The 12,241-nt window shown below is 46.2% G+C and overlaps 1 protein-coding gene across 11 annotated transcripts in view; it reads left to right on the top strand.

The window, feature by feature from the left end:
* The window catches only part of Clasp1 (cytoplasmic linker associated protein 1), a 231,372-nt gene that overhangs the window by 23,325 nt on the left and 195,806 nt on the right, over positions 1 to 12,241 (top strand). For all 11 annotated transcript variants that reach the window (XM_076547178.1, XM_076547174.1, XM_076547176.1 and 8 more), the window contains exon 2: positions 8,155 to 8,632. In XM_076547178.1, the coding sequence (XP_076403293.1) occupies positions 8,438 to 8,632 (195 nt within the window). In that variant the 5' untranslated portion in view covers positions 8,155 to 8,437. The remainder of the gene's footprint in view (positions 1 to 8,154; positions 8,633 to 12,241) is intronic.

The raw sequence follows: 12,241 nt of genomic DNA, 5'->3' as shown, positions 1-12,241 counted from the left end.
ATGTGTCTGTGCTGATGAGGTGAGTTTCTTGCAGGTAGAAATGTGTTGGATATTTTATCGGTTTAATTAATTATTGCCAAGTCCTTGACTCAGCTTCCTGGGACTTGGCCTGACCAGGGGCAGTAGGGAATAAAGAAAGACAAAGACAGACACACAAAAAAGCTGGGTTAGGGTATCTGGGCTCTCAGATGGGGAAGCTACAGCACTGTGGGAGCTCAGTGTATTTATTATGTAGAGTTGAGCAGAGAGGTGGGCTTATTGCTGTACATCTGAACACGGGGATGGGCTCTTCATTGTGAGGCTGGGTCAAGTTAGCCAATCAATCTAGGTAGGAGCAGTCTCTGTGCAGGAGCAGTCTTCAGGCCATCATCCCCACATCTAGTGAGGAGGAAGCATGGTAGACCTTTTCTGCACACACTATCAACACTCACACTTGGACGCCCGAGGAAGGCTTTGCCATCTCTCAACATCACACATTCAGTCAGGACTTCACACATGTAGGGCTTCCTTTTCTCTCCACAAACTGTCCATTTATGAAATATATTTTGCCAGTATGTCTCTGTTTCTCTCTTTGTGTCTCTCTGTCTCTGTCTCTGTCTCTTTCTGTGTGTGTTTTAAGTCATGGTCTTGGTAGGTAAGTTCAGGCTGGCCTTGAACTCAGGATCCTTCTCATTCAGACTTTTGCCTGCTGGCATTTTGTGCACCTTTCCTGGCGTTTAAGTCTTTAAGCCGGAGAGTGAATACCTTCTCTGTTTGGGGCCATTCTTGGAAGGTACTTGCTGGTCCTCCCTTTCTTTTCTGCCTGAGAATCACTTTACTGGATTAATAATATTTGATTCTTTTCTCTTTGCCTTTGCTTGCCAACTGTTCTCTTGACATTTACTCTTTCTCATGCTTTTATGCGTGTGTTTATCTTGCATTCTCTTTTGGGTGTAGGATTCCTTTAAGTGTATTTGACAATGCTGACCTAGTGTCAGGAATTCCTTTGGTCTATGCTTATATTGAGAGGTCTTTTCAACTTTATTTTTGAAGAATTATTTGCTGAGTATAGGAATAGAGGTTGGCAGTTGTTTTCTTTCAAGGCTTGAAATATATCACTCTATATGTCCTTCTAACCTTTAGAGTTCCTGCTGAGAACTGCCAGCAGTCTAACCTGCTGGGCTAGGAATGTAAGTGGCAGAATGCCTCTTGCCTAGCATGCTTGGTGTCCTGGGCTTACTCACCAGCACTAGGGCAGGAGGTGGGAGGAACAAAATAACCTAACTTCTACCTTAGGAAACCAGTAACACAGTAACCTCACAGCGAGCAGAGGGAGGTGACATAGACTAGATTGGAAAGGAATCAAATAGAAAAACATCACCAGAGCAAAAGCTGCTCTGCATTATGTAGATCTTCCTAGCTGGTCTTGAACTCACAGAAATATGCCTGCCTCTTCCTCCCAAATGTTGATATTAAAGGTAACAAAATTGCCAAACGTTGAATTAGACTGATCAAGAAAAAGTGTAAGACACAAATCAGAAGTGGAAGGACATGATTACTGACTTTATTGGGAGTGGGGGAGATTACAAGAAAAAATTATATGCTAACAAATTAGAAAACCTAAATGATATATTTGTGTTTCTAGAAAAGTACTGAAATTGACTTAAAGCCCAGTTCCAGAGGCTTTACATTTGGTGATTCTATCCAATGTTTTATGAAGAATTCACACACAGTCTCGACAAACTCCAACTAAAGAACAAGAGGCAGTACTGGGATTAAAGGTGCACACACACACACACACACACACACACACACACACACACACACACACACACGTTTTTTGTTTTTTTAAACAAGGCTATAAAAAGGCCATTTCAGCGGAGGAACAGGATAGTCTTTTCAATAAGTAATGGTGAGACAAACAGGTGTCCTTATGCAAAAGGTTGGATTTGGATCCCTACCATAAGTAGATTATGTGTATACATTCACATATATATGAACTTTAAATTGATTATAGGCCTAAATGCAAGCTCTAAAACTATAAAATTCTGTGAAGAAAACGTGCGTATAAATCTTCATGCCTTTGAATAAAGCAGCAGTTTGTTTTTCCTTTTTACTGTATTGAAAACAAGCTGTGGTTTCTTAACTATAACAACAAAGTGCGGGGTAAATTGGTCTTCATAAAGTTTAAAAACTTCATCAAATGACACCATCAAGAGAATGAAAAGAAATCCCACAGATTGAGAAAAAGATATTTGTAATTCTTATATGTGATAAAAGAATTTTATCTATCTAGAATATTTTTTAAAATTCATCTATAGAAAGATTTGTGACCTAAAGGCTAGCTGTGATGACACATGCCTTTAATATCAACATGAGCGAAAGATTTGATAAAGTATTTCTCTAGAAATGATGCTCAAATGATCTGGCATGCATGAAGCCCTTGCCTTAATCCTTAGTGCAAACCACCACCACCACCACCACCCCAACCTTCTTTAATGTTCTAATTGTGTGTGTGTGTGTGTGTGTGTGTGTGTGTGTGTGTGTGCGTGCGTGCATGCCATGCTGGTAGAGGCCCGAAGAGGGTGTTGGATTTCCTGGAGCTGGAGTTAAGGTGGTTGTGAGCTGCCAAATGTGGGTGCTGGGCACCAAACTTGGGTCTTCTGGAATTGTAGCAAGTACTTTTAACTGGTAAGCCACCTCTCCAGACCTGCTTGCTACCTTCTTCAACAAGTCATGTCAATGAAAAAAAAGAAAGAAAAGAAAAAGAAACTCAACCTCAGTAGTCTGAGGAAAATACAAATTAAAGCCACAAAAAGATACCACTGTGTACCCACAAGAATGATGTTAAGTTAAAGGGGCCTGTGTTGGTAAGTTGTGCAGGAATATTCTTAATGGGATTATTCACAGTGGTCTCAAAGTAGAAAGAGTCCAAATACAGAAAGAATATATGACATGTCTGTACAACAGAATATCTTCAGCCAGACTGTGAGTGAAGAACTGACTGATAGGTACATGCCACAATGTGGGTAAGCCTTGGAAACAGTGTGCTATGTCAAAGTGTCATGCATGGAGGCCACACGTTTTATGTCTCCATTTATATGTAGTGTCCAAAATAGCCAAACGTAGTGGAGCATTCTTGTAATCTTAGCTAAAGTAGGAAGATTGTAAGTGTGAGGCCAGCCTGGGCTATACTGTGATGTCTTAAAAAACCAAAAAAGAAGAAAAGTCAAAGAAAAAAAAAATGCCCCAAATAAGGCTTTGGCTGGGGACATGGCTCAGTTGGTAGAGTGCTTAGTTAGCATACACAAAGCCCTGGGCTGGATCCCTGGATCCCCGGCACCGCATAAACGGATGTGGTTATTACGTGTCTACAGTCCAAGCACTTTAGAGACAGAGGCAGGAGGATTAGAAGTTCAAGGTCATGGCTGAATAGCTAGTTTGAGGCCAGCCTGGACTCCATGAGACCCTGTGCCCAATAAATGAGTAAATATGATTCAGTGCAAGGCAATACAGTACAGTAGGGCTTGGTGAAAGAGGAGGTGGGGTGGGCTGCTAAAGGATGAGGAATAGCATTTGAAGCATAGAAGTGTTCTTGAATAAGATAGCAGTGAAGGTCGTACCGTTTGTGTGTATAGTGCACGCTGCTGAATTTAGGGGGAGTTAGTGATCGGCGGTTATGCTGGTACCAGAAAGCCTGTGTAGAAGTTGCTGGGGTCTGGAGGTCTGATTTTCACTGGTGGGAGACTGAAGCTGCAGCTGTGTGAGAGGCACCTGACGTCAGGTATTGGTGGACTGGGTGGGTGATTCCAGTTCTCTAGAGGAACCAGTGTGTGAGCTCCACCCTGTCTGATGCTCCTTGTTTCCCTAACAAGCTGGTACTCTGCCAGGATCTCATCTCCATGGAGGCCCTGCTTTGGGAAGCTGTAACCTAAGTTGTTATTACCCTCTCCTAGCCAGGGTTAAGTGCCTTCATTTTGTAACAAATTGCTATGCTGATGTTGACACTAATCCCTTTATATACGTTTAAATGTTTTTTAAAGGGAGAAGAAAAATCAGCCTTGTTTAAAGAAAAAAGGCCTTTGTTTTCAGTTGATAGTTCATTTTGGAAAACTAAGGTTGGTATTAAATAAACCGGGATTTGTTTGAGGTTTTTTTCTGTTTAAAAAACATGAGAAGTGTGGGAGTATGGGGCTAGTAAGGCGGTTTAGGGGTTAAAGGTGCTGAGCTGTTTGAACTCCAGACTCCATGGGCTACAAAGCGAGTTTCTGCAAGTTGTCCTCTGATCTCCACATACATGTTGTGGTGTGTGCACACACATAAAATGAAATGTTAAAAAAAATATGTTAAGTAGAAAGATAACCATTCAGTAGAAAAGAAAGCATTCATGATCTTATTAATTAGGCTATAATTTAATATTTTATATTTTTATACTTTTTGAAACAATAGGCTTTGTTATATAGCATAATTTAATATAATTCCATATCCTGTGTTGTTTACTTTTTTATTATTATACTTTCCTCATATATATATATATATATTATATATATATATTTTACTTTCTTAAACACGAAAAACGTTTTGTATATGAGGGTTTTTCCTGTGTCTGTGCACAACACGCATGCAGTGCCCTGGAAAACCAGAAGAGGGCGTTGGATCCCCTGGAGCTGGACTTACAGATGCTTGTGAGCTGCCATGTGGGTCCTAGGAGCTAAACCCTGCTCCTCTGTAAGAGCTACAAGTGCTCTTAACTGTTGAAGCCTCTCTCCAGCCCTTCATTTGTTTTAAAACGTAAACTTTACAATCCTTTTCTTTTTTAAGTAATGGACAGTCTGTAACACGTACAGAAGCAGAGGGAATAGTGTTACAAACCCTCATCTCCCATCATGGCAGCTGTCTGTGCACATGCCTCTCTTTGATCTTGGAGAGAGTTCTCAGAAGTTGAAAAGAGAAGTGACTCTTTTTAAAATTTTTAATTTTTGTGGTGATGGGAACCGAACTGGGGTCCTCTGCACGAGCATTGAACACTCTAGCTGCTGGGCCGGCTCTCCAGCCCCTAGACAACTGCTTAAAGATGCTTCACTGCTAACAGTGTCGCTGAAGGAAGGCATCGAGGGCCTTCTGAAGACGGGTGATTTAGGGGACATGTTCAAGCTGCTGCTAGTGAGGGAGAGATGCTTGTCCCAGAGCAGGTGACTGGGAGGTTGAAGGTTAAAGGTCTGAGGAGACAGAAAGGCGTTGACGTCATCTCTATAGGCGTTGAAGTCATGGAGGAAACCAGAAGAGGTAGAGAGGGAGCTAGCTCACTGGAGTGTGGGCTGGTGACGGGAAGCTGGGCTGGCATGGTGGGGCTGAGTCTGACTGAGGTGAGGTGCAAACCTGTCTTTGGCCCTCAACGGAAGTGCTGCTGGGTCCCCGAGTGTTTTGTTTTCCTCCTTTGCTATACAGGCAGCTGCCTGTCTTCCTTGTTCTAGGCAGTAAGAGCCCCGAGTCACCAGGCTGTGCAGTGTAGTACCACAGTGAGAGTCGGCTACACCTGTCTTCCCATGGCTAGGAAGTGTTCACCGAGTGAGTTTGTGGGCTGCAGCGTGTGGCCTTGGGGGGAGAGGAAAGAGAAGAAGAGCAGAGCAAGTACAGCAGCTCCTGCTGCAAAGCATGCTAAGCTGTGATGGCTGCACAGTCTGCGGAAGGAGCCGCAGTTTAGTGGACACGTGCTGCTTTTGACTCAGTGCGAGTCAATTCCACCACGTCTGGGCTTCCAGGGGCTGGTCAGTCTTCTACATATGTCCTGAGACATTTCAGATGGTTTTCATTGATTGTTAATTAATTATAATTACATAACTCTCCCCCTTCCCTTTTCTTCTTCCAGCCCTTTCCAAGTGCCCTCTGATATATCGTGTGTGTGTGTGTGTGTGTGTGTGTGTGTGTGTGTGTGTGTGTGTGTGCATTTGTGAATATGTGTACCTGTGGGTACGTGTGCAGGCACAGCACATATGTAGATCAGAGGGCAACCTCGGGTACCTTTTGTTAGGGTCCCTAGCTGGACTTGGGCTAAGCTAGCTGGTCTGCAAGCTTCAAAGCACCCTCCTGTGTGTCCTGTGTGGGCCGGGAGGCTGTGCTGATGTCCCCTCTTCTCACGTGACCTCTGGCCTCAGGTTCTAGCTTGAAGGCTCCCCGGCTTTGCCTGGGCCTTTAAAGAGAAGAAGGTTTATCTTGGCACAGTTTCTAGTATGTCAGTCCATCTGGCAGGGAGGGCATGGTGGCTGGAGTAGGTAGTTCTGGCCGCGGCCCTGCATGCTGGTATATCAGACAGCAGGTCGGACTGGCAGCCTGACTGTGCTTACTGACATTTCTGGGAATATCACTTCCTGAGGGTTTCCTGAGTGTCTGCTTATGCGTTGACTAGCGCCTCTGAGTCCATGGCCCACTGCTGTAGCTGACGTTCAACAATGAATCCGTGCGATCTGTGCTTTGAACTTTCAGTGAGGTGGTGGTGGGTAGTGTAGTGGGAAGAATCACAGACTTTGGGACCAAAGAATGCTTGCTTGCTTGTTTTCTTTCTTTCTTTTTTTTGGGTTTTCTGAGACAGGGTTTCTCTGTGTAGCTTTGGAGCCTTGCTGAAACTCACTTAGGCTGGCCTCGAACTCATAGAGATCTGACTGCCTCTGCCTCCCAAGTGCTGGGATTAAAGGCATGTGCCACCACCGCCCAGCTTTATGTAGAATGCTTTTATTTTATGTTTACTTTTTATATTTTAAAAATAACTTATGAGGGTGGTTGTGTATGCCATGGCACATCTGTGGAGGTCAGAGGACAACTTTGTGGAGTCAGTTTCTCCTTCTACCTTTACATGGGTTCCAGGGATTGAATTTAGGTCACCAGGTTTGTGTGGCGTCTTTACCCACTGAGCCATCTTCCTGGCCCTCATTTTAAATAGCCGTGTGTGTGTGTGTGTGTGTGTGTGTGTGTGTGTGTGTATTACACACACCCGTGTGTGCCTTTGTTTGCATGCAGAGGCCAGAGGAGGGCATTGGATATCTTCCCTGGTCACTTTCTTTCTTACTCCTTGGAGGTGGAGCCTGTCCCTGGACTTGGAGCTCATGGGTTTTGGCTGAGCTGACTATCAAGCTTCACCTGACCTCCCGTCTGCTGTCCTCAGTTGCCGGGGTTGCAGGTGCACGCGAGACCCGTGTCCAGCTGCTTACGTGGGTGCTGGGATCTGAACTCATGTCGTCAGGCTGGTGAAGCAGCACTCTTCCCCACCGAGCCGTCTTCCAGCTCTGAGATGCTGCATCTTAGAACAGCTGGATTTCCTGTGCGTCTTCCTGGTTTAGAATGAGACACTAATTGATAGTAGGAGAGAAGTTGAATGAGAAACGTATTACTCTGCCGGCTATAGTTAACTAGTTAGCTCTCAAATTTGCTAGTGAAAACAGTTTTACGGGCTGAAGGGGCAGCTCGGTGATAGGACACTTGTCTGGCACGCACAAGTTCTGTGTTCGCGCCTCGGCATTGTAAAAATTCCAAACTCAGTTTTAGTACTTTTTCCTCATTATGCGTTTACAGTGCCCAACCGTGATTTTGAGAACTCATTTCGTAACAAAACGGTAGTCCCAAGAGGAGTTGATGTCAATGGAGAGTCCTGTGTCAACTCTTCTCTTTGCCTTGCTCCTCCTTTGCTTGGAAAGGAGGCTCCACCCGTGGTGAAACTGCGGAGCAGGAAGGACAGTGTAGCTGCTGCCTTTGACTTTGGGAAATGTGACCGAGCTTGGGTTATGGGTGCTCAGAGGAGCCCGTCCCGTTTCAGGACTGAGTCTATTGAGAGATAGATGATAAGGCAATGAGCTCAGTGCCCACCAAGACTCTCAGAGTGGTGTGAGGGCTTTGGTGGAAGCAGAAGATTGTTTTCCTAACTTGTCTGTTAACAAGCTAGGAAACTGAAAAATACCAGCTTACCAAACACAGAGCTCACTGGCTCAATCCTTTGGGCTTCGCCATTCTGCTAATGAAAATAATAATTACGTTTTTCTGATACACTTGCCAAGTGTTCACGCCTCGCCCCCACATGTGATGGAGCGTGTTTGTGCGGCATGTGTTCTTTGTCTTTGATGGACTGTTTCCTAACAGTCGGTGCTCTGCTCTCTGGCTGATGTGTTCTCCTTTCTTCCTTTTCAGAATGGACTGCTGAATTATGAAGTATTTCAGACTCAGTCGTAGCTCGTCACTCCGCCACTCTCTCCTTCATCGCCTACTAGTTATTTAAATTGGACTTTTAATATCCACCAGCTGCTCTCCAGACACACATGGTGCATTGCTGCCATTCCCCGGATTGCATCTTTGAAACACACGCTCTCCGTAGCCTTCGGCGAACAAAGAGGCCACCTCCCGGTACGGCTACCGGGAGGGAGTCATCCCGACCGCCCCCTAGCCTTGGCCGGATCTGGGTTTGAATCCTACCATGGAGCCTCGAATGGAGTCCTGTCTGGCCCAGGTGCTGCAGAAGGACGTGGGGAAACGGCTGCAGGTTGGCCAGGAACTCATAGACTATTTCTCAGACAAGCAGAAGTCTGCCGACCTTGAGCACGACCAGACCATGTTAGATAAGCTTGTGGACGGACTCGCTACCTCTTGGGTGAACTCTAGCAATTACAAGGTAAGCCTCGCTCTAGGAGGTGCTCTTGAAGGCGGTAAGGCTGTCTTGGCAGATCAAAATGGTCTGGAAAAAATTCATTTGAGAAGTATCAGCCTGATCTCTCGGCTTCCAACACCATACACATGCAAGTTATGGGAAGAGGTGGGGAAACTTTTATGTGGGGACATTTACAAGCATTTGCAGCCTCATCGTTGAAATTTCGTCATGTTTTGCAGGGAGGTTTTGACAACCTTGGTGAATGGCCTTTCACAAATACAAGGTGTCTTTGCTGATCTCTCAGGGGTCAGAATGTAGAGCATTTTAGTTTCAAGTTACTATTTGGAAGTCTGCTGGGTACCTGGCCAGAAAGAGTTTCAGTTGTCGGGGAGTGACTTTGACCTTTTGGCTTTGAAGATTAGGGCTCTTCAGGTGCAATAGGTGGAGCGTGGGGGGGCGGGGTGTCTGTAGGAAGGCGGCTATCCTCAGCCCATTTAGGTTGTGAGCATGGACCATTTTACCATTCAAGGTTGAGCTTCAAGAGTGAAGTTTGAAGCCCTGAAGAGGTGTTCTTCACCTGACCCCTCCTGCATCTCTCCCCTCATCCTTTCCAGGGGGTGGCATCTCTGGATCAGGGTTGAGTTGACGATGGAAGGGTAGGTAGCGTGCATGACTGCTGTTAGTGTTGGAGACTTCGTCAGGGCCACAGACGCCCAGTCTCTTGCGCTGCTCTCTACTGACCCAGTTGCCTCAGGCTGATTTGGGTTTAGGAGAAGGGGCTGCCAGGATTCCTTTTGCTCCCCATTCCACGTACATTGAAGCCCCAGTCTCAAGCAAGAGTGGTGAGCGCTTACATCTGTTAGGACATTACCTCGTACATAGTAGTTCATTCACCACTGGGTATACAACTCTCCCTGTCCGTGAAACTGAGCAGGAACCCTGTCTCAATCTATTCATTTGGCTGACGTTAAGAGTGCATCTCCTGTGCGGGCCACCCGGTGCTCTATGGTGAGAGTGTTGGAGATGAGAGGTCAGCAGAGTCTTCTTGTGCTTGTGAGGGCCAACACGTTACCTTGTCTGTGTTTCTGTCATGGCTCCGCTACTCCTGTGTGCATGTTAAGAAACTGAGAAGTACTGTAGGAAATTTAGCAAGCCTAGTAGCTGAGGTAATATCCAGGGAGGAAGAGTGCTTTCTGAACTCACAGCAGACTGGTGCACACCCCTGGCCAATTAGCCTTACTTCTTCCCTTCCTCCCTGCAGGGCCGCTGGGCAGTGAGCTCCGCTGGGCAGTGAGGGCCATGGGCAGTGAGCGCCATGGGCAGTGAGGGCCGCTGGGCAGGGCCTTTTGATGCCTGTCCAGGATTACTTTCCTCCTCCTGCCTAACCGCAGGTCTCATCCAAGGTGTTCCTCCCTCCCCTGAGGGAAGTCTGCTCACAGGAAGGAGGAAGGGAGGTCCTTGAGTCTGACTGCACTAGGAAGGGAGGTCCCAGCTGGGATAGTGCTGATGTTAATTAGCAACCTGTGGAGCCTGTTTAACTAAGCTTTGGAATGTCTCTGAGTCTCAGGTTCCCCATTTGTAATGTCAGGATAATCAGATTATTTGCTAATCTTTAAAGATTTATTTATGTTTATTTTATATGTGTGAGTGTTGGCCTGAATGTTTGTTTGTGTGCCACATGCATACAGTGGCCAGGGAGGTAAGAAGAGGCCATGTCCCTGAACCGAACTGGAGTTACAGACAATTGTGAGCCACCATGTGGGTGCTGGGAACCGAACTTAGCTTCTCTGCAAGAGCAGTTAATGCTCTTAACCACTAGGCTATCTCTCCAACCTCTTAAAAAATTTTTTTTTGTATATGTGCATGTTTGTGTGTTTGTGAATGTGCATATGCCATGGTGTTTGTGTGTAGGTTAGAAAACCGCAGGTGTTGTGTTTTGCTGAATTGTTCTATTTCCAATAAAAACTCCAGAGTCAGATATTGGGGTGAAAAACTTATAGATCAAAGAAGCAGAGGAGGAGTGACCCTTTCTTATTGGAGACCCAGCCAGCACCTCTTCTCTTCACAGTCCCAGATGGAAGAGAGTGCGCACGGACGAAAACCAAGTCCCTCCCTTCTCCTTCCAGTCTGACTTCCCTATCTGTATTCCTGGCTCTCTATGGCTAATTGAAGTCAGCTAGTCACTGGCTCCACCCTCTGATTCAAAGTTAACTTTATTAATCCAGCCTTGGAGTGTCACAGTGCAATCAAATACCCCACAGCATTCAGGTGTTGGTCCTTGCCTTTCAGTTGGTGTGAGACAGGTCTCTTCTTGCTCACTGCTGTTTTGTGTGCCAGGCTAGCTGAGCCATGAGCTTCTGGGGAGTCTCCTGAGCCCACCTCCCCTTGCCCCATAGGAGTGCTCAGATTATAGATGCTCTCCCACGTCCAGCTTTTACGTGGTTCTGAGGATCTGAACTCAGCACTTCACCGCCGAGCCCTCTCCCCAGCCAGATACTAAAGGTTTTCTGAGCACTGAATGAGAGATTGGGACTCCATTGTTTCTTGCCACTGCATCCTAAGCTCCTTAGTGGTGGCTTTTGTCTTGTGGGGGTGCTGGTCAAAGCAGGTGATTGCACCACTGTTCAGGTACAGCATGCACACGTAGAAACACATGGGCTTCTGGGCAAGGCAGATGTAAGCAGCACCACTTCCTGGAGAGCCTTGAAGTTTCAGTCCTTCCTCAGAGGGGATTTGGAAAGGCACCGGCGGGGAGGTTTAAGACTTAGCACTCTGAGGAGTAGTTCTTTATCTTTACTCCCGCATGCTCTCTGTCCTTCCCCGCCCCTTTCTTCTCCAGTCCTCCTTTTCTTCCCTCTTCTATCCACTTTTTGATAGAGTCTTCTGTGTAGCCCAGGCTGGCCTGAACTTGGGTGATCTTGAACTCATGTTCCTCCTGACCCTAGTTCCCAAGTGCTGGGATGACAGCAGGCGTGTGCTCCCATGCCTGACTAGGGAAGTAATTAGCAAGCACACCAGCTTGTTGGAAGTAAAGGGACAGAGATTGGAGTAGCTGCCAACTTGCTTGTGACCAGGTACGCTAACCCATTTGTTGTGCGGCTGAGCTGTGTGCGAGGTCCCTGGGGAACACTCCGCTCTGACGTCTGCTGCTTTAATACAGGTGGTCGGTCGTGTATCGGGGCTCCTCTGTGGTTTTAACCCTGCAGGACAGAGCATGCCCTCCTTTCCAAGTGTCAGTTCTCTGAGTACAGAGACAGCCCTGCTCCCAGCTGAAGCCCAGAGCCTGGACCTGGTAGGGGCTCAGCAAATACGGGATGCAGGGTGGACTTGGAAAGTAGACTGCTCAGCAGGAGTGGCTGGTTGCTTTGTTGATATTTGACACTAACCTTTTAGGCTCCTTCTCCATTTTTCTTAATGTTAGTCAAGAGTGCTGAGAATCTGAGGTACATTTTATTAGACTTTAATTTTAAAATAGTAGGACTAGATTAGCCTTCCAAACAGAACTTGGAAGCACTTAGAGATTCTTTTAAATTAAGGGCTAAAGAGATGGTAGTAGGAGAAAGGTGAAGTAATTGTTTGCCTTCTAACGTGGCAGTGTGCATGTTATTTCTTTCTCTTTCGTGTGTGGGAGGG

This window comes from Peromyscus maniculatus, chromosome 11, assembly GCF_049852395.1.
Source record: "Peromyscus maniculatus bairdii isolate BWxNUB_F1_BW_parent chromosome 11, HU_Pman_BW_mat_3.1, whole genome shotgun sequence".
Lineage (NCBI taxonomy): Eukaryota > Metazoa > Chordata > Mammalia > Rodentia > Cricetidae > Peromyscus > Peromyscus maniculatus.
Note: the sequence above shows the minus strand (reverse complement) of the source record. Positions and strands in the feature narration are given on the sequence as shown.